This window comes from Cryptomeria japonica, chromosome 10 (genome assembly GCF_030272615.1).
Source record: "Cryptomeria japonica chromosome 10, Sugi_1.0, whole genome shotgun sequence".
NCBI classification, from domain to species: Eukaryota; Viridiplantae; Streptophyta; class Pinopsida; order Cupressales; family Cupressaceae; genus Cryptomeria; species Cryptomeria japonica.
In genome coordinates this window covers 318,989,091-319,011,770 of record NC_081414.1, presented here as the reverse complement: position 1 = coordinate 319,011,770, position 22,680 = coordinate 318,989,091, and the positions used below count along the sequence as shown (strand labels likewise).

The window sequence follows — 22,680 nt, the reverse complement described above, 5'->3', positions numbered from 1 at the left end:
CCTCTCAGGTATCTGAAAATTCTCTTGATTGCTGTCATATGAGTTTCCTTGGGATCTGCAGAGAATCTTGCTACAATACCTACTGCATGTGTTATATCTGGTCTACTATGCACAACATATTGCAATTGTCCAATCATAGATCGGTAAAGTGTCTCATCAACAAATGCAGATTCATCATTCTTTGATAATTTACAGTTAGTAGTCACAGGAGTACTTACTGGTTTAGAATCCTCCTTTCCAAATTTCTTCAAGATTTCCTTTATGTACTTGGATTGAGTAATGAAAATCTCATCTTTGATTTGCAATATCTGGAAACCTATAAAATACTTTATCTCACCGATTAGTGACATCTCAAATTCTTTGCACATTTCATTTCCAAAGTTCTTGCATAAGGAGTCATTACCACAAAATATAATGTCATCAACAAATATGGTTGAGATCAGTATTCCATTGTCCTCATCTGTCTTCATGTACACATTGTTGTTTTCACTTGTCCTTATAAAACCAATCTTGATTAAATAAGAGTGCAAATTTTCATACCATGCTCTATGTGCTTGTTTCAGACCATATAGGCTTTGTTCAGTTTGCATACCTAATCTTTACTCCTGTCTTCAACAAATCCTTCAGGTTGTTCAATGAAAACTTCTTCTTCTAGTATACCATTAAAAAATGCAGATTTAACATCCATTTGATATACCTTGAAATTTTTGAAAGCAGCATATGCCAACAATGTTCTTACTCCCTTAAGTCTAGCCACAGGTGCAAAAGTCTCGCCATAATCTATTCCTTCTTCTTGAGCATATCCTTTGCAAACTAGTCTTGCTTTGTTGCGAATGACCTCACCTTTTTCATTTAGCTTGTTTCTGAAAATCCACTTAGTACCGATTACATTTTTGTCCTTTAGTCTTGGGATTAGTGTCCATGTGTCATTCTTCTTGATTTGATCAATTTCTTTTGTCATAGCATTTACCCAATCTTCGCTGTTAAATGCCTCTTTCACTATTCTCGGTTCAAATTCAGAAATCAGACATGTGTTCTGTCTCAGTTTGTTTCTTGTCATCACTGGCTCATCTTTATCTCCTATAATTTGACTTTATGCATGATGTCTTCTGACATATTTGGCTAATATAGGCTCGGTAGGTTTTGTATGATCTTCTTCATCACTCGGTAACTGGACATTATCTTCATTTTCTTTAGCAACTTTCTCAATAGGACTTCTTGGTTGAACATAAACAAATTCTTCATAATCTTCTGGTTCTTTGGAATTTCCTTCATCATTTCTTTCTGTAAATTCATCAATTTTCACATTTGCACTTTCCACTATTTTGTTAGATGATTTGATTAGACATTTAAATGCTTTACTTCTAGAAGAATAACCAAGAAATGTTCCTTCTTCACTTTTCTGATCAAACTTTCCATTTCTGTCATTTTTGTGAACATTGCATCTACTTTCAAAGATTTTAAAATAACTTACATTAGGTTTCTTGTCGTACTAGATCTCATATGGTGTCTTCATAGTTCCTTTCTTTAGTTGAACTCGGTTCAGGGTGTAAACTGCAGTGCTGATTGCTTCTCTCCAAAATGTTTGAGGTACCCTCTTTTCTATCATCAGGGTTCTTGCACAATCCACAATTGATCTGTTTCTTCTCTCGGCTATCCCATTTTGCTGAGGTGTTCTCGGTGCAGATACTTGCCTCTTTATACCATGATCGTTGCAGTATAAGTTAAATTCATCAGAAGTGAATTCTCCTCCTCTATCAGATCTAAGACATTTCAGTTGTCTTCTTGTTTCATTTTCAACTCTTGCCTTGTACCATTTGAACATTTGAAAAGCTTCTGATTTTCTTTTAAAAACATAACTGACATCATCCTTGAGTAATCATCCACAAATAATATGAAATATTTATCACCATAATAACTTTGAACTTTCATAGGACCAAAAAGATCAGTGTGTACTAGATCTAAAATTCCTTTAGAAGTGTAGGACTTACTTGTAAATCTTGATCTTGTCATCTTACCCATTTGACATCCTCGACACATAGCATTCTTAGGTTTTTCAAGACTTGATAGACCTCTTACTCGGTGCTTTTTACTTATTTTGATCAGATTATCAAAATTTACATGACAAAACCTTTTATGCCATAACCAGGTATCATCTATCTTTGCATAAAGACACTTGTTCCAAGTCGAGTCAAGATGAAATGTATTACCTTTTGTTTGTGTCCCAGTAGCAGCTAACTTTCCATGTTTGTCATGAACTTTGACAATTCCTTTTTGAAATTCTATTCGGTATCCTGTATTGTTTAGTTGTGCTACACTTAACAAATTGTATTTCAAACCTTCAACCCAGTATACATCATCACATTTAGCATTGTCAAGAAGTTTTATAGATCCTCTACCTTTCACCGGACATGGTGCATCATTACCAATTCTTACATAGCCTCCATCATAGTCTTCTAATTTAACAAACTTGTGTTTATCACCTGTCATATGATGTGAGCATCCACTGTCTATGATCCAAGAATCATTATTATTTATGTGAGATATTAGGGCTTTTTCTTCACTCCTTTCCTCATCAGATCCATCTTTAATAGCCACATAAACAACTTCCTCGGCATCCGTTTCATTAGATTTGTCATCATTGGATTCTTCATTTGCTACTAGACATGTCTTTCTATCTCTCCTTCTGAAGTCTCAGTGTCCTTTGTATTGGTTATCTTTCTGCCTGTTATCTCGGTATTCTCTCTTTTCACTAGATTCTTTGTCAGGGTAGTTAGAAGCCATATGTCCTATTTTATCACAATTGAAACATTTTAAAGGTAGCTTTCCTTTATACTTACCTTTTCCTCTCGGTAACCTTCTGGCTAATAATGCTTCAAATTCTTCTTGCTTCTTGATTTCCTCATACAGTTTGTGCACTTTTTCCATGTTCATGCGAAATCTTTCACTTGCTCCACTGTGATCCCCTTCAGAGTACTTACTCATTCTATCATTGTAATCATCAGATTCACCAATATGAAAAGAACTGAATGCAGATTCTACTCTATTTACCGAAGACCCACTGTTATCAAAATTACTTAACTCAAATGCATGTAGCTTACCAATAGTAGCATCCAAAGAAACTGGCATGTTAGGTACATACCTCAATTCATTGATTGCAGAGACTCGAATAGCATAAGCTGGTAGAAGGTTTCTCAACAACTTACTTGTTATATCCTTTTCTTCAATAGTTCCACCTGCTCCTTTAATTTGATTGACAATCTCCTTTAGTCTTGTATTGTATTGGGTTATTTTCTCACCTTCATTCATCCTCATGGATTCAAGTTGTCCTCTTAGACTATATACTTTTGCTCTTTGAACATGTTCATCACCTCCATATATAGATATGAGCTTAGTCCACATTGCTTTTGCATCATTGCAGCCTTCTAGATCATTAAATTTTGAGTCGATCAATGCTGATGTTATCTCAATCATAGCTTGAATATGTTCTTGCTTTGTTTTAATCTCTTCTAAGGTCATAGGGTTGGTGCTCGGTGCAATGTAATCATTCTCCAGATAACATGTTGCATATTCTCCAATTCCTGATAAATGTAGCTTCATCCTTTTCTGTCATGTGGAGAAACTTGACTTGTTCAGCTTTGGTGCATCCCTTTTATACATCTTCGGATCTTTGCCTCGAGTACCTTTAAACTTTTTCTTCCAGAGTCCAAAGCTCTAATACCATTTGTTAGTTCTAATACTTAATGTAAAGTACAAATGCCAATAGCTAACAAGATGAGAGGGGGGGGGGGTGAATCATACAAACTTAAACTTCCATAAAATCAACATATTCAACCTCGGTAACTTATACTTCAGCAACTTAACCAAAAACTGTTAAACATGCAAACTTATGAACACAAAATCATAATAACACTCATAACACCAGATTTAACATGGAAACCCAAATAGGGAAAAACCACTGTGGGATTTCAGACCCACTAAGAAATATACTCTTCTAGAGTATGCTTGGTTAAAAGCAAATCCTGTTAAAGATTACAAACACATTGCTAGATGTGACCCGGTTAAGGGATTTCCCTCAGATCTGTTAGGATCTTCACTTTGTTAGAAGTGACCTTGTCAAAGGATTTCAAACACTCACTTAGAATGTTACCTTGCTAGAGGGTTTACATATAAGACTGTTAAGTCCACTCAGTTAAGAGATTTTTTGTCACTTACAAAATAACAGTAATAAAATCTATCTACAACTTCACATCTAAAATGTTAAAGCAGATTCTTATTTGCTCAAAACAATCTAGTCATAGGAATTATCTTGTCCCTCTGTTGGGCTCTCTACTCTGTTATTCAAATAGGTCTTCAATCTTCTGTGCTTGGTAATCACTATGTAGCATCCCTGTGCATACACTTGCCTGCATACATTGTTTATTAACAATTTCTTATTTATAAACAATTGCTAATCGCTAAATCTCCTTGATCACATTTCCCTTGATCAATCTTAGCCATCAGATCTTCAAACTTGACTAGGTTCAATGTATCCTTTCGATCTGAAAATGTTTTACCTTACCTTGGGACTTGCATTCCTATCTTGGAACTTGCATAAGGTTATTGCGGTTCAATCTGCGCTGTAGATCTTCCTGTCGATTTTCCTTTGCCATGGATCCTTAACAAACTTCATTCATGGCATACCAATCATTTATACATCTCCAGCTAATCATTGTCCTTCATTAAATAACGCTTTTATCCATCCTATGCGCACTGGCATAACTCAGTTGCAACTCAGTAAATACTAAACTTTACTCGGTAGACATTTCGCCTTCATTAACCGATATTGATAACCTTAGGGTTTACCGACTAGGTTCTTTGCTCGGTTGCATAGTATAGTATTAACCTTACAATCAACAACATATGTAGGATCTCAAAACAATCTAAACATCATGATCTCATCATTGTCTAACTCGGTAATAGTTGCCCATTGAATAACTTATTCCTCCCTTTATTCATCACATTCTTTCTATGTCTTTTATTGATATCTTAATTCTCTTCTAATCAATCTTCTTAAGATATGGCAACATCATACTGAATCAGATAGTCAATTTCTTGACATCAATGACAAAATAATGTTTTAAAGATAGTTATCATCCTTCTTTAGTTATATCAATAATCTTCAACAACCTTCTCAATATCCTTATTGAATATCAACAATCTTTCTTACTGTAATGCCAACAAAGGCCCTCATAAAGAATTGGAGACCTATCACTCTACTTAACGTCTCCTATAAAATTCTAGCCAAAATGCTAGCTCTCAGACTATAAAATATCCTTCGTAGGCTTATATGTGACACTCAGACAAGCTTCATTAAAGGCAGATACATACTTGAAAATCTGATTACAAGTTGGGAGGCAATGGAGTGGGATAATAAATCAGGGTAGGAGGTAGCTATGTTTCTTCTTGACTTTGAAAAGGCCTATGATGGGGTTGAATGGAAATTCATTATCACGATGCTCAAAGCATTTGGTTTTCCCGAGGTATTCTATCACCTTGTCCAGGTCCTCCTCACAGTTGCCCATGCACAAATTGAAATTAATGACTCTATCTCATAGGAATTCCAGCTTAGTAGATCCATTAGGCAAGGTTGTCCTCTTGCCCCTGCCCTCTTTGTTATTGCTTCAGAAGCATTATACTACCTGTTAAGAGATGACACCTTATCTCCTAGAGTAAAGGGAATTACTCTACCAGATAATTCAGATCTTCTTAATATCCAATTTGCAGATGATATTGCACTATTTCTTGAGCTAGCCAAGAGAAATATGGATTCTTTATCCCTTAAACTTAAGATGTTTTGTGAAGCATCTGGTGCAAAAATCTTCCAGTCTAAATCCACCCTGCTCAGTTGGTCTAATCACCCTCCTGATTGGCTTTCTCCCTATGGGTTTCAGTGGAGAGGTCCTAACAAGATTGTCAGATACCTCAGAATTTTGTTCTCTGTCTCCCCTTGTCTCAAGGATATGTGGAGTTGGATCAAAAGAAAGATTGAAAGGAAACTTACCGAGTGGAATAACCAATACCTATCACTTGCAAGGAGAGTACAAGTTTGTCAAAAAATCCTCTCCTCATATAGTATTTACTATGCATTGGTGTGGATGTTCAGTAACGACCAAATTAATGAGGTTCAGAAAATCATCAAAAATTTCCTATGGTCAACTAGAAAAGGAAATAGAAAAGCTCAAGCTCAGTCAAGTGGCAGTGGTGTTGTATGGATACGGCTATCGGCTGTTTGGGGCTGAAGGATCTTAAAGTTCAATGGACTTCCTTAGTAGCTAAATGGATATTTCATGCATTGGAAGGAAATGAGCCATGGAATATTCTTGTTAGGAATAATATTAGTTTGGGTGTTCCCAAGATTGCTAAATCCTGGAAATCCCTTCCTCTTAGCGACCTCTTAGCTCGAAGTTTCTTTGTCTCTACTGTGGGCTCATCGATGTTCAAGTCAATCTGGAAGGCGTGGGAGAGCATTAGGCACGATATGACTAACAATTGGGTTAGTAGGGATGATATCATATGTGGGGAAAGGTCCATCTAGTGGAATATATTCCACAATGGTAAACCCCTAGCCCTTACTCAAGGATGCTCGACCAAAAATTGGGCTAACAAAGGTATTTGATGTTTTAAAGATATTTTTTTAAATGATAATCTCATCTCTTGGGATGACCTCTCTGGTAAGTATCACCTTCTTGCTACCAATAAGAGAACTTATAATATCATGTATAATGCTTGTGTTGCCTTGCAGCTCCCCAAAAGATGTGTAACTATTGATAACAGGTTTGTAGACTTCTCTTGGTGTGACGACGCTAAGTTATGTAAGTTGAAATCCATATCTCTCTCATGCACAATGATAGCATTCTTAATCACATTAACTCTCACTGGTATTCTGACTCAACATCCATGCAATGGGGCAAGTTGTTTAAATTAGTTTGGAGCAGGTCGTTAGCTCCCAAAAAGAAGATTTTCGGATGGCTGCTAATTACTAATAAGCTTCCTATCAGATTTGACCATAATAGAGATGTGCTTTGTACTATCTCTAAAGTTATAGAAACTACCAGGCATATATTTTTTGACTATATTATTGTTAAGGAAATCTGGTTAATTTTTGGTATTTCATTTCCATTGCATGTTAACCCTCTTGGTATTGTTACTGGTTATATTAAAGGCCTAAAAAAAGACAATTTATTTTGGAATCTGTTATCTTGCAAAATTCTTTGCTATATATGAAAGATAAGAAATGAAGATAGGTTTCAAAGAAAAGAGAGGGTCCTTACTGAGTCTTTTTGTAGACACACACATTATTTTGTCTCTTCACAGGTGGAGTTAGTGATCAGGCTGAACAAGGAAGGAGAAGTTCCAGAGATTTCTGAGTGACGACCATACCAGGATCTTTGTACATGAGCTCTCTGACGGCTACACATGGCATAGAGTTAATGCTGAAGGTACACCCTTTCTTAGTGCCCTGGACGCCCTTTTGGAGGAAATCAGAGGCAATAGTGTCTTGATTCTCCAACAGATGATCTACTCAGCCAGGATGAGAGATGACCAAAGATTGGTCTAGATGGAAGGCCCCATGGGATGGGTTGCATGGATGTAAAGAACCAGTCCTTCATAGTTAGGGATCTAGGAGGGTCAAAATATAAACAATGCGTTCTGGTAGTATGATTTTTTGAGGCCGCTAAGGCTGTGAAACTTTTAGATTTGTACTCTTGTTTTGTTGCTCTATAATGAATATAAAAAAATAAAAATAGTGCAGACTGATATCCCAGGTACTGATATGGTAGATTCAAATGAATGTGTAGATGGTTGATCTTCTTGTTGTAGATTGTGCAAGTTGCAAATAGTGTGGACATTAACGAAGAATGCAAATGAGTGTTGAGCAGATGTTTTATGTTTGATGTCTACCCTTTTGGTATCTAACATGCTATGGTTTCATGATTGACAAGAGTGATGCTCATGAGTTGTGTCAAATGATAGTGGCTAATGGTTGTTCCATCTGATGTGTGAGGTCATTAAAGTTTTGTATACAATGGTGCAAAGATGTTCTTGGTTAGATATCTATAATTGAGGATTTGTGGCATGATCGTGATGGTGTGGAGCAATGATGATCTGATAATGTTGCAGTGAAGAATGGTGATGATCAATAACGATGTTTATATGAGGCTTTCCCTTGTATGTTGATGTTTATGACAATGCTGGTACTGATGCTCTTGACTAGTTGCAAAGATGTTATTATGATGAATATCATATTCAGATGAGGATTACAAGTATTAAGATGGGGATTAGAAGCATGGAAATAAAGTGGACGTGATTGTGGTAATCTCGTGTATGCTATAGGATGATGGTTTCTTTCTCTTGTTTGCCCCCAAGTAAGAAAATGATGTTTCTAGGTCATTCTAATCCATAGAAGATTGATGGAGTAAGAAATTGCAAGAATGTATGTTGAAGACAGTTTGGAAGAATCCTTTACATTACTCCGTATTTGATGACATGGTCTTGTGAAATTGAACATAATATTTATGCTCCATGGATGTTGCACTCCTATCATTTTAGGTCCCCGGTGTTGCAATTGATGTGGTTGGTAATTGCAATTTGTTGGTAGCCTCATTGTTTGTCGAGATTGGTTCAAAAAATGCTTTGCATTTCTCCACATTGATGTTTTTCTGGTTATATATTGGAGGACATTCTTGTAACGATGATGTTGTGACTCAGTTCAAGTTCTAGGTGTTGAATTGTTCTGCAAGGATAAATAATGATGTTTTGTGTCTTTTGGCTTTCCAATTAATGAAGTGTTTTGTATTTGTTTGTGTTGTACTAGTATGTTTTTGATGTGATGGTGAGAAAGAAGTATTTGGGAATGTTGTTGGATGTTCAAGGAACGTCCTTAGGTATTTCACATGATGTGGAATGATCTGTTTGGTGTCGCATTGTGTCTGGTGCTGGTTCTTCAAGGTAATTCTTATGGTTTGACTGACAGAGGTTGTTCTCTTACTTGCACAATGTTCTTGGGGGTTTGTTCCAACATTAGAGACTGTGTTAAGTTATATTTGGGTCATACCTTGGGTGAGTTAATTCATTTGGAAGATATGTTTTTGGACCGACTGGTTGTGTGCTACATGGTTTAACCACATGTTATCTTGTCATCAACTTTGGAGGATGTTGCCAACATGTGTGATGTTTGGGACTATTTTGAGAGTTGTAATATGATGCTTTAGATCGTTTCTATCTCCTCGATTGGACCGATTTTATCACAATTATGTTTGGTATTCGACTTAATAGGACTTATGCTTGTCCACTATTCTAGTCGACCTAATTGATGTTTTGTGATGAAGAGGATGCTATATATAGAAGATCATATCAATATGGATGTGTGGCATGCGTGTGTGAGTCAAAGTGGATAGTGGGAGACAAAAAGTTGAGGTTGCAGAAGTGTGTGGTGAAAGTATTGGTGCCAAATTGTATAATGGTTGCTTGCGTGAGCAACTACAGTTAGAGGAGATTGCTAGAAGCAAAGTTGTTGAAGACATTTTCATTTTGATTCTTATATTCATGTATATTACTTGAAGATAACAAGTCTCCCTAACAAGTTCTCTATATCTTACCTTGAGGCAACAAGTCTCAACTTGCAAGTCCCTTGTATCTTGCCCTAGGGTAGTGCACTTCAACCTGCAAGTTCGTTTGGGAGTTGTGAGTTTCCTTGGAAATGTGCCTAAAATAAATATTGTAATCTTGTTCATACATTGTGAGTTAACTATCACTGTGGTTTTTCCCTCTTTGGGTTTTCCACGTAAATATGGTCTCTCTCATGCACGGTGTTCATTGTTTTATCTTCCATTGTTGCTAATAAGATTAAGGATTAATTGAATACGAAGTTGTGATTGAAAAGGTTTAAGTAAATGTTCAAGTCTGTTTAAACAATACGTGACATATCAATTGATGAGATAAAGGGGCTCTATTATAAATGGTTCATAAGGCACAACACTTGTTGAAGGTTTTGCAAATGGGGTTGCAAGTTAAGTGGGTTTAATCTTGGAGGAAACTCCACGGTTAAGTGCGCATGAGTTGGACTAGTACTGGGATGGGTGACCTCCTAGGAAAGCTCGATGGTTCACCTCTGCAAGCATCACCTGGATGCAATGAGTGCTAAGTGGATCATTCATTCTCATGAGAGACGAGTTCTTGTGAACCGCTACTAATGAAACATGGGTTAATGAGATTGACTCAAAAACCACACAGTTGAATCTTGATAGCAATATCATAAGATGTGACATGTCGAGTGAAGTGTAATGATTAGCTTGACACCAAATCAATCATTTTTACTACCCCATATATTCATACGGTGAGATAACTTATTGACATCATCATTACCATTGATACCATGGATGGACAAGAAGTCTACTACCTTACTACCTTCTCGATAGTAATCAATAACAAAAAAAGGAAGATAAACTATCCAGAATGCCCCATGATTTATTTGTGATCTTGTTTATTCTCTAATCGATTGAGTGCCTTCTATGTTTGCAAAGAATGATTACCATCAAGTTAGCTTTGGTCATTATCTTAGTGCTATTACACAATTTAACTAGTAAGAGGTCGAGAATAAGAGCTTTAAATTTTGATTCATTATTTGTGTATAGAGGAATTTTCTTAGATGCTGCTTTTATCATGTTACCATGAGAGTCCCCAATGATACAACTGGCCCTAGATGGGCCTACATTGCCAGGCTAGGCCTTGTCAAAATTCACTTTGAACTCCCCCTTCGATAATGACGTCCATTCAATAAAAACTCTATTGATGGAGGTATGACTGAACCCACGAATCCCACATACATAAATGCATATTTCATTGTTTATCTAAATTTAATTCTCATATCTAAATTAATTTGATTAATTACTTAACTATTACATTTTTAATCTAAACATTTAATGTAAGATTTATTCCTTTACAAATAATTAGAGCATAATTTCATAACATTTGAATATAATGAATTCATTTAAGATTTTTTTTGACTTAAAATCAAAATATATAATCTTTTTAAAAATTAAATCTTAAAAAAAAATATCATATAATAAATTACACACTTGAATCTGTGAAAAAAATCATACAATTTAATACACAATAAAACTAATATTTTTCACCCTTTGGGTTGGCCCATAGCCTTAACGATGAAGTGGAATGGGTGCCCCTCACATGAATTCATCTAGTTTCATTTATGTTTTAAATTTGAAAATATATTATCAAAATGCACAAACTCAAATATATTTGGCGCCCCACCGGTCCCTAAGTCCAATCCGAAATGCGAAAATCCTTCAACTTGATTGGCTCTTGAAGTCGTTTCGCGTCTTCTAAAATTTCAAAGGTTTAAATTTGATTATTAGAATTACCCGCGGGTTCCAGGGATTTAAAAATTTCCCCATAAAAACCCTAAACATAAGCTGTAAAATCCCCCAAATTTCCCTCCAAAACTCGTGCCTCTAAAGCTCCTTCTGCATTTCGACATCTCACTGTGTAAAGTTGTTTTGTTTTTCAGTTTTGAGCAGCAATGGAGGCGCTTCAAAGGATAACTCGGCGCATGGCTCACAAGCTGCTCAAAGAAAAATCACTGCCAAATCGTTTGCAGAGGCTTAAGAGCGGCGGCTTCAAAAGAAAGGCCGAATTTCTCACCCTCGCCGAAAACAAACGAAGAAAGCTCGCCAAGCTCACTTCCCCGTCAACTGATACCGAGTCTGTAGAGGAGGCGGCTCGGCTGAAAAAGGGTAAGATCGGTTTATCAGAATATTCTGTTGGTAATGAAGAGGTTGAGATTTTCGTGGAACTGCCTGCCGGTATAGCTTTTTCGTTTAATTCGCTGAAAATGGATGCAGAGGATATGGAGGATATGGAAGTTGGGAGCTATACACGGCCGGATTACAGAGATGGCTGTGACTTAATGAATACCCCTCAGTCAGTGACAGTAAGTGGAATAGATAATGATTTGGATTGTGGGGTAAGTGGGATGGATGGATGTGTTTCATCTGAAATTTTACCTTTTGTTTTGAGTTTGGCGTTTGATACTGATTCAGAAGAACAAAGTATATTGGATTTGGATCAAGATTTGTCAAAAGGAGGTGAAGAAATGCAGAAGGATGATGCAACTTCAACACCCATTAAGCCTTTGGAGGAGTTAGATTCGGCAGAGAGTGATGTTGTGCAAGTGGAAATGTCTGAAAGGGAAATAGAAGTTGCTCAAGTGCTGGACAATGTGGCTCCGAGGGAGATAGAAGATGCTCAAATGTTGGATAAAATGAATCAAGGAGAAGTAGCTGATGCTCCGGTGTTTAATGAAATGACTGAAGGTGAAGTAACAGATGCCCATGCTTGCAATATTATTGGTTCTTTATCGGGCCAAGTTAAAGAAGAGCCTGAGACTGAGGGAGGCTGCCTTGATCTGAATGATAACAAGCGTTCTGTGGAAGGAGAGGGGACTTGCAAGTTCGAACAGTTGAAGAGGATTCGCAGATCGGGTCCAGGTTCGAAATGGATGTATTCTGGAAGTAGATTTGCCGCATTCTTGCGATCGGCTGTTGGGGTGATTGACCTCGATGCTGATGATGAAATGCTGCAAAATCACGGGAAAGCTGCTGCCAAACAGAAGTCTGGAGCAATTGAGGGTAGATGCGTTGCTGCTCCTTCTCCCCCCAAACGACAGTCAGCCAGATTCCCCGGCAAAAGAAAAGTTGTAAGTTGATTTTTCAGTTCCTATTCCGTGCTATCATTTATCTGGGAAATTTTTGGAGGAATTGATACCTTTGTTTACCAACCTACAGGATTCAATGCCTGTTAATTGCATACCTCCATGTTAGTACTTATACCAACGGTATCTATTCCTCCAACATTCTATTGGTGGTTGTGTTCAACTAATAGGGAATCATGCAATTAACAAAGCTGAGATCGAGACCATTATCGTTACAGTACTCCACCTTAGCTTCAGGACTTGGATGAACCATTATCAATAATCCCATCCCTTGATTTACTCCAATTTTCTAAGCTAATAAAAATAGAGTATATATTGCACGTAGTTAGCTTGTAGATTCAAACAATTAAATCGTCGTTCTTTGATAGAGTACACGCAAACAATCTTCCACACCTTTTGGTTAAGAAACCGATGAGGGAGTAAAGCTGTAAGCATGTGGAGCATTCACCCAGCCAGGTTTTAGCGGTACTTATCATCACGACATTTCTCCACCTTACCGATATACCATAACCTGTTGGCACTTTTTAAGTCATTTGTTTTGCTCCCAGGTTTGCAACATTTTCTTTAGTCAATAAAACTGGATTACCTGATGTGAATAAAGCATGCCATTTCTTATTTAATTTACACTAACAAAATTGCCCTCAGCATTAGGGCATATGGTATTTGATTCTTATTTTGGTAGTGTGATACATATGTAGGATTTGAGTTGCTTGCCATGTTGCTTCCTGTAGTGCTACAATGGAGTGATCTGTTTCAACAAGGACAAATGTTTATGAAATTTCAAACCCAGACTATACTCAAGCAAGCATTTTACTTAAACTTAAGAGGCATGCATCTTTCGTTAAATCTTGTCATGTGGGTTCTGATAATCTTGTAAAAATGTGCAGACACTTTCTCCAAGTTCACAATTGAAACTATTGGAAGCTTCAAAAAGCAGTAGCTACAGGAGAATGTTGCCTTTTTGCGCCGAGCTGGCGAAGGACCTTGCAAGTAAGGGCTGTATTTCATTTTGTGTTTGTTTTGTTGCTTTCTTTGAGCACTGGAAGTTAGTTGAATATGTTGCATTTCAATATTCTGAAGACTTTCTGTGCTGTTTCAGTGGTTTCTTCAGCCCAAACTACCATAAGATTGTCACCAAGAACAGACTGCACAGCCTCTAAGGGATGCGATATATATGCTGACAAAGGTTTGACCGGGGAACCCTTTATACCTGAACATATCAAGGGTGAAGAAAATGAGAATAATTTGGCATCTGCCATATGTGATCAAGGATTGAGCAGTAGCAGCACATCCAAGGCAAATGTTGAGCTTGAAGATAATAGAAGTCAAAGAGAGTTGCCTACCAGTAACAAACGAATGAGTAGGGAGCCCCAGTGCATTGAGCTTGTTAAGGTTGAACAGAATGAAAATCAAATGGAATTGATCCCTAGTGATGATCAAATAAGCATGAAGTCTTCACCCACTGGACATGTTAAGCTTGAACAAAATGACATGGGGCCTACCCTCAGTAATGAAAAAATGATAATGGGGCCTCCATGTGCAGGGCAGGTTAAGCTTGAACAAAATGACATTGAGATGGAATTGCATTCCAGTAGTGAAGGTACGAGCAGAAGCCCTCCCCGTGCTGAACATATTGATTTCAAACAAAATGGCTGTCAGATAGAGTTTGTCCCAGGAAATGAAGAATTTAGCAGGGAACCTCTGGCTACCAAACCTGCAAAGCTAAAAGAGAATGCAAGTGAATTAATGCCTGCCAATGATAATGGCCCGAGTAATGCAGGATTATCCATTGGGCGTGCTAATTTTGAACAAAGTGGAAACCAATTGGAATCAGTTCCTGGTGACCAATTTCTTAGCAGGAAGTCACTTTTTGTTGAAAATATGAGGCAAGGACAGAATGGAAATCAATCAGAATCAGCTATTGGTGATCAGAGCTCGAGCAGGGAGTCTTTCTATACTGGATGTGTTAAGCCTGATCAAACTGAATGCCAATCAATGTCTGCCTCAATTCAGTTGGAGTCATCCCCTGCTTGTCATTTGTATGGTCCTTCTGATGAGCTTGGAAATTCTTTGGCAAGTCAGTCCTCCGGCAAATCCAGTTCTTTAGTTTTTTCCAACGGGCAGTGTATTTCTCCACCCCTAACACAAAAATTCCCAACAGCGGATTCAGAGAGTATAAGTCTAGTTGATCACAAATCACCTTCTCCATCTCCGTGTGGTTCTTCTGATATTACTTTGTTTCCAACTTGCAGTGAAGTTCCCTCTCCATTACACACACCTGCATCAGTGCCTTCTAAGGGAATTCTAAAAATTAGCCATCGTTCATGCAAAGGAATCTGCTTGTGCTCAGATTGTGCATCGTTTCGTCTTCAAGCAGAAAAGGCATCAGAATTCTCTGAAAGACAGTTAAGAGAAACAGAAACACTGGCAGTGGCATTGATGAGTGAACTCACCAATGTAAGAAATTTGATGGAGAAATATTTGATTGCAAAGGGCAAAGGGACTGGCATTCTGTGTTCCATACCGCATTCACAGGTACAATATTCCAATGTCGCACTATTTTTTTTTTCCTGGCAATTTGTCATCGTACTGCTATTTTTTTTCCTATGGTTTTAAGTTTTACTGTTACCAAGTTTAGTAAAAGCTTTATGCACAAACTGAGAACTTGTTGGAAATAGCCGTATACGAACCCATTCTGTATCACTGCAGCCATATACTTGTCAAATCAAACGATAAAGACTTTTTCAAATTATTGGGACTAAATTGGGAAAAAATACAGTTTGTGCTAGGGGAAAATCAGAAAAAATTATTGTAAAAGTCAGAACCTAACCCTAGAATTTTGGAGCAAAAAATTGCAATTGAAGCAAACAAAATCATTATTTTTCGGAAAAATTGCAAGTAAATTACAAAATTTCAGGCAATATATTGCTTTGATCCATTTAATATCAGAGGCACACATTCCCGACTCTTTTGGGGAAAAACTTGTTATAGGGGGTGAGAAAAGAATCAAAAGATAAATCATGATTTATTGCGAGTTTTTAAGAATTTCTGCTTGTATGAATATGGCAAAATGTTTACTCAGTACGAATATCAATGGAACAATAGAATATTGTTTCTCTAATCTAACTGCTCAATTACAGTTGAAAGATGCTTCTAGGAGTGCTCTAAGGGTAGAAGAGACTGCCAGAAATCACCTTGTTCAAATGACCCGTGATTGTCATCTTCATTGCAAAATTCTGGTAAGCTAAATGCCCTAGTTAGTGCTTATTTCAATATAACTGTGCCCAAGTTTTAACCTATTTCCTTTTATTTTATTTTTCTTTATGCAACTGGTTCTCTTACAGCCAAATTAACATCATTATTACAGCAATTTAGGATAGTAAGAGATGCAAGTTAAATGTGTTTTTGTGCTTACTATTGCAGCGTATGCAACAGCGGAGAGTTAAGTTTGCGGATAAGGTTGAAGTGAAAACGTTCAAATCAGAATAATTCATTTATGAATTGTGATCTTAAAGGAATCTGCATCATTGGGCAGATAATGTACAGACAATGTCTTATTATATTTGTTTCTTTTCAAACTACATATATAACATGTAATGTTGTCTCTTAATGTGATGTTCAACAATGGCTGATTTTGCCAATTATAGCGTGATTGTCATTGCAATTTTCATTAGTTGCTTAAATTCTTATTTCTCTAACAATGGCATGCCCTCCGGTAATTATGAAATCTATTATCATTAATTCTCAAAGACATTGTATAGATTTAAAATTGCTCCCATTACTTCGAAAGCTTCATCTCAATCTATGCTTCTTTTTTAACTATTTTTGGTTCTCTTTGAATTATTTTTTTTGGTTTTCTCACGAGCAAAGTCTTGGTAGCTATTATTGGTAGTCTATACGAAGACTACAAACTTATCAAGGTGGATGATTGCGTTACCCATCCTCAGGGATTCCCCTGCAGATGATATTATTTTGGAATACTGCTAATTTAGTATTTCATTTTGATACTTAAAAGGATTGCTTGTGCAACATCAAACATTTTTTTCATTGATGGCTGGGTCTTTGTTTCAGCTGTATCATTCTACAGGTACATCACTCAAAAAGATATGTGCAAATGATTTTCTGCAGTCCATTGATAAATTTACTCAGAAGAATAGACGCACAAAGTAATGCAATGTTTGTTTTTGTTTTTTGTTTGTCTAAAGCTTGCTTTTTATGGTATCTGCTTGTATGAATTTTAAGAGTACGATCATTACCTATAGCTTTCTCAGTACTGTTCCATTTAGTCTAGGTTTTTTTGTTTTCAATTTGGCCATCACTAGCAAGGTGCAGAATTGGGTTCTAAGCTTTAAACATTTAATGCGCAGAGTAATAATATAATCAAATGTCTAAAATAGGTTTAATCAGAGTAGAGAATGTACACGGTGAAGTCTACAACAGCTCCCAAGGAAGATGCTCATGGGCCTAAAAGAACGAACCAACAAGTTAATAAAATAGACAATCGCTTATCAGAAGATAAGTCATTGGAATAAAATATGGTTTGACAGTAATAGAACAGAATATAGGTTGACAGAAGTAATTTAATGAGAGATGGGAAGGTAATAACTCGTCATGAGCTGAGAATTGTAAAGCTGGCATCATCTGTTTGGGGGCGCGAATCAGGTTGCTTCTAATTTTGAAAGCTGAGGGACATTTCATTGTAATTAAAAATGCTGGTGAGATGCATTTCGACTAAAACTCCTTGAACATGCCATCAAGTTTAATGGCATTTTTGGTGATCAATGTCGTTTTTCTTCCATTAATGGCATTTTTAATGATTATGATGCCATTCTTCTTCCCAGAAGCTTTGCTGTACAACCTATACCGTTGCAGCAATCTCCTTTCTTGTTTAATTGTCATATGGTCGGTTACCTCTTCATGGTCCGCAAGGGAGAAGTCTTCAAATTGAAAATCATTTATTATGCTAGGATCTATCTCAACAATTTCATCACTAGATGCAAATTTGAAAATCATTTATTATGCTAGGATCTATCTCAACAATCTCATCACTAGATGCAGCCATGTCTATGCCGTTTTCGTGCAAATAAGTATTAATAGATTCAGTAGCAATGATAGGAATTAAGGAGGACAAACATGAAACAAGAGATTAATCCCCTATTCATCTCACTGAAGGGAAATGTGGGCATCCCAATAATCCCAATAAGCCATCTGAGATCAGTATGCACCTATAATTCATGTGTTTTTTCAGCAGCATTACTACATACATATTTAATACATCAGGATCATGAAACAAGAAGAATAAGACAAAAGAGAGAACACAGATATATGTGGGGAAAGCCTTTTTGGGTTAAAAACCCCTCCAAAACATCGAGTCAATGTATTATTCAGTAACAAATTACAATACATTTTCAGGCTCTAAGCGTTAACATGTAAATTTACGTCTTGTTCCATCCCAGAGAAAAAATCGGTAGTGTAATCCTTGTGATCTGCGCTCTTCTCTTTCAAATAAATTAAGGCATCAACATATATATAGAGCTCAACACAAAGAGGTAGGCGTCCATGGTTTTGAAAACCATCTTCAACATCTAAGAGGTAAGTTGTGTTATAAACAATATCTTGTTAATCCCATGACATGTTGCTCATGGCAACTTCTAAGGCAACAACACCTATCTCATCTATAATGGCCATCTTGCCAAATACAATGTAAAGACAACATAGAATTTACAATGACCAGGAATAGGTACCTTTCTTACCTCACACCACTTGTCAAAAGTGAACTTTGCCATAAATGCCAAAAGCTAAAATACAATTCCAATACATAATAGAAGTTGAAAATCAAGACCCTTTAGTCAACATAGGAAATTGCCAAATCAATTTCCACTCTAAAATGACAACATCTTTCCAAAACATAACATCTTTCAAGTGGGTGCCAACTTCCTAAAATCAGGGAATATGTCATCTCATCACTTGCCATGTAGGTTGCCACCTCACAAAGAGGTCCCACAAAGTGAATGACAACTTAGAAAGTTTAAATCTTAGGATAAATCAATTAGGCAACAATTAATTAATTTGGCATGTTAGGACTCCAAGGTTGAGATACCTTAATCCCAACATTCTCCCACTTTTCAAACACTAGTCAAGAGTCTACAACATCAATTTCATAGGAGCCAAAACAATGAAACCGCATCATCACAACCATCCATGAAGCCACACAAATCTCAAACATGCTCTCGTGCTCCATCAAGACACTAGTCCAAAGAACATAAGCATAAGATCCTAGTGATAACAAAGGCTACAAGATATTGCCACCACTCCACTATGCTCACAAGCTATACAAAATCATCAACAACATCAACTTTAAAGCTTGTAATTGAAATGCAACTGCAATGCAGTCCTCCAAAAAACAAGATAGAACATCCATTGGAACAATAACCAAAATGACTGCTCCTAAAATGATAAACCTATGAGATTGAAAATAGCACCCATAGCAAGTGCTAACCCATCCATTCACACATACCTCAAAGCTATCCAACATCAATAAACTCATGCCACCAGCATAACCAACCCATAAACTGCAAGCACAAGCTCCATGTGCAAACTAGTCGATGAAGACCAAACACATCCAAAAATTTCCATTGCATGGATATTGCCAAATCTAAAAGATCAAAGGCATACTGAGTCTACCAATCACAACATAGAGAAAATGTAACCATGTAGTACCAAGGACCATCCACCAAGATATGCACATCTTGCAAACAAAACTGTTGCAAAAAACATCTCTCTCAGCAAGTCTTCACAACTCTCCCAAGTTCTCCACATCTGACAAAAGAAAGAGATACAAGAACCTCCATGTCATCACCCAAGTGACAACATATGACTACACACTAGTGATCACTCTAGCTACACATAGAACCTCACATCCAATGCCAAGTGAATTTGAACATCCAGGAAGATCACTAAGACCACCCAGAGAAACTTTAAACTATAAACATGTAGTATGTCCTTCTACATACACCTCTAAGTGCCAGTTGTGCCAAGTAAGATCTCCTTTACAACCCTAAGAGAAAAGCAATAACAACATCCAAACCCGTTCAACCTCAAGAGATTAAACATAACATATGTATTATGCATCTTCATGGATGTAAGCCTCTCAAAGAAGATCAAACTACTCCATTTCCCATTTCAAGAAATCAGCCCACTACCATCCCCTATGATCATTAGAAATAAAACTACATACCCAAGGAGATAACCATGCTATCCACCTCTCACAATGAATCCTCCAGATTCATCTAACTTTAGCTCAAGATCCTTGAATATGGAAGAAAAGCATAAACCACCTGAGAGAAACAATGGGCAATACCTCTCAAGTTATAAACTACCAAGTAGACCAATAGTGGGGAATGAGAATGCTCCTCCGAGATACCTCAGACTTCCAGTTGAAATCTCATCAAGAGTAACCATCTCAACAAATGTCTCTCATCTTAAGAGAACTACAACCTCACCTAAGTTTCCATGTACCCATGAGCATCAACAAATGACCAATCCATGCTAAACTCTAAATGCATCTCTACACTCTCATGAAGTTCCAAGGCATGTGACCAATGCACCTGATAAAAGAGATCGCCCAGATCACTGTGAAAGCTCCAACCAGCTAAATTAGGATCCCATCATGACATCGTGATCTAACCATCCCCTCCTAGGAGATTACATGCTCCAAGGGAACCTACCACGGTCTCAAGAGCAATGTATCATGCCAAAACTCTAATGTGCAATCAAGAGTTTACCATGACGTAATACCAACATACTCTAAACCAATATCACTTGCCAAGCACCACAAACACCTCAAACCAAATACTTTAAGAGCCCTCCATGGCTCCAAGATGTTACTCATCCTCAAATAGTGTACATGCAAAGGTGAAGGAACCCTTTTGCAACAACAGGATCTAAGAGTCCCTCCAAACCATTTGCATCACTGAAGAAGGTCATCCATCACCAAGTGATGAATACATAGTTACTACTAAAGCTCCCATTGAATCGTGATACTAAGCTCTCTAAGCACATGACACACTATCTCCCAAATCTGAAAATTATCCAGGTCCACACACATACAAGTATACTACTAATCATACCAAGTGAAACCAAGATATCCAAACCAAGGAAATACACCATGCTATAAGACCCCATAACCCACTATCCAAGTACTCACTTACCATCCATTCTCTCATCTCAAATCAACCACAACAATGCACAAGTGACCACAGACAAGGCTACCTAGAAAGTTTGGATAAACACTAAATCAAACCTCGTGGCTATAGATAGTCCACATCCGAGTTATCCCACTGCAACTGAATAGGTGATCGGCCCACATAACTGCATAACTCGTAGATCCAATCATTGCAACATGCAAACCCACTATCACATCAGTAACATGCAAGCTGAGATCTCAAAGAGAACAATCATGTAGGCAACATGATTCAAACACCGAATTAAGAACAAATTCGATTTGCCAATCATGTCCACACCATGCACCATAGACTAGGAATCCACCAAGCATCGCCACAAAAATGTCATGAATAATCATGTACCAACACTCCAATGCAGAGAAAACATCAAACCTCCTCTCACCATGTACGAAGCGTGCATGCACAACTGCAACTATCTCATCTATTAACAACCCAAAGGAAATGGGGTCTAGAAAATAGCTCCTCTACAACTCCACAAAACTACAAGTTTTTCTTGATCGTGTAAAACCTGCAAAAGCATTGTGTTTGAGAACACCCATGCATATCCATACCCACTTCACATCTGGTAGACTCAAAAATCTAAAAAAACACCAAACAAGTTAACCCAAAACAATGGACTATCATAGATGAGCATCATCATAGATTTTGAAGGAAAATCTATAAACCCCTTAGATCCAAGGAACATGAATCCGAAGGAAAAAGAAAATCAGGAATCCAGTCCCATTTGTAGGCCAACTCCATAACCACCATTAGTACATGCATCCGAGGGAGATAGACTATTTCAGAAGCTTCTAGATCATCAATTGATCAACTCCATAGCCTCCATGCATTCGGGGATAATGAAACAATGCCTTTCAATATTAGGGATTAAAACGCGCACCCAATATAAGCACGTTGACAACATAATTTAGACAACCCAAGTTTCACCATATTGCCAGGTAGCCTAAATCAAACACCCAACATGAAAACTCTCATGACCACCATGCATTAGGGTTATAATGCTATCATATTAAATGAAAGTACATGATCAACTCCATAAAATTCCATCTTCATCATCCTTCAAAATGCCTGCCGTCTCTTGAAAAACTAGATCACTTGCAAGACTTCCACTCATCAAAGGATTAATCATCAGTCGATTCCTTCAAAACAAATTTCCTCTAGCTTTCCAAGCTAAGAAATCTTAACAAAAGAAATACCCAGAACTAAAAACGCCATGAATCCTCACATGCAAACACAATGCAAATCATGGAATAAAGCTCTAATACCAATTGAAGGGAATAGGCATCCTAGTAAGCCATCTGAGATCAGTATGCACCTACAGTATCATGTGTTTCTTCAAAACAAATTATAACATGTTGATACAAGCACATACTACTATGCCATAAAAGCGGAAACAAACATAATTGTTTTGCCATACATTAAACCTTGAAGGAAAGATGATGCAATTTACAAATCTAAGAAAATTTCAGTAGCATTACTGCATACATATTTAATACATCAGAATCATGAAACTAGAAAAATGAAACAAAAGAGAGAAGACTGATATATGTGGGGAAAACCCTTTCGGTAAAAAAGCCCACACTCCAAAACATTGAGCCAATGTATTATTCAACAAGAAGTTACAATACATTTTCAGGCTCTAAGCCTTTACATGAAGAATTACAT

At 37.1% G+C, this 22,680-nt stretch overlaps 1 protein-coding gene across 2 annotated transcripts; it reads left to right on the top strand.

Annotated features, from left to right (window-relative positions):
- The first annotated feature begins 11,444 nt into the window (after nt 1–11,444).
- Nucleotides 11,445–16,424, top strand: LOC131036712 (uncharacterized). 2 transcript variants are annotated; one of them, XM_057968673.2, is made up of 6 exons: nt 11,446–11,795; nt 11,904–12,757; nt 13,660–13,762; nt 13,872–15,307; nt 15,913–16,011; nt 16,196–16,424. In XM_057968673.2, exons 1-6 carry the CDS (start codon nt 11,582–11,584, stop codon nt 16,259–16,261), a joined length of 2,772 nt encoding a protein of 923 aa, XP_057824656.2. In that variant the 5' UTR covers nt 11,446–11,581; the 3' UTR covers nt 16,262–16,424. The 2 variants fall into 2 exon arrangements, with proteins under 2 accessions (XP_057824655.2, XP_057824656.2); XM_057968672.2 differs by having other exon boundaries at nt 11,445–12,757.
- The last annotated feature ends 6,256 nt before the right edge of the window (nt 16,425–22,680 follow it).

Coding starts and splice junctions, on each gene's coding strand:
- LOC131036712 (XM_057968672.2), top strand. CDS start 11,582: ATGGAGGCGCTTCAAAGGATAACTCGGCGCATGGCTCACAAGCTGCTC. Junction 13,763..13,871: donor GCTGGCGAAGGACCTTGCAA/GTAAGGGCTGTA, acceptor GTGCTGTTTCAG/TGGTTTCTTCAGCCCAAACT. Junction 15,308..15,912: donor GTTCCATACCGCATTCACAG/GTACAATATTCC, acceptor GCTCAATTACAG/TTGAAAGATGCTTCTAGGAG.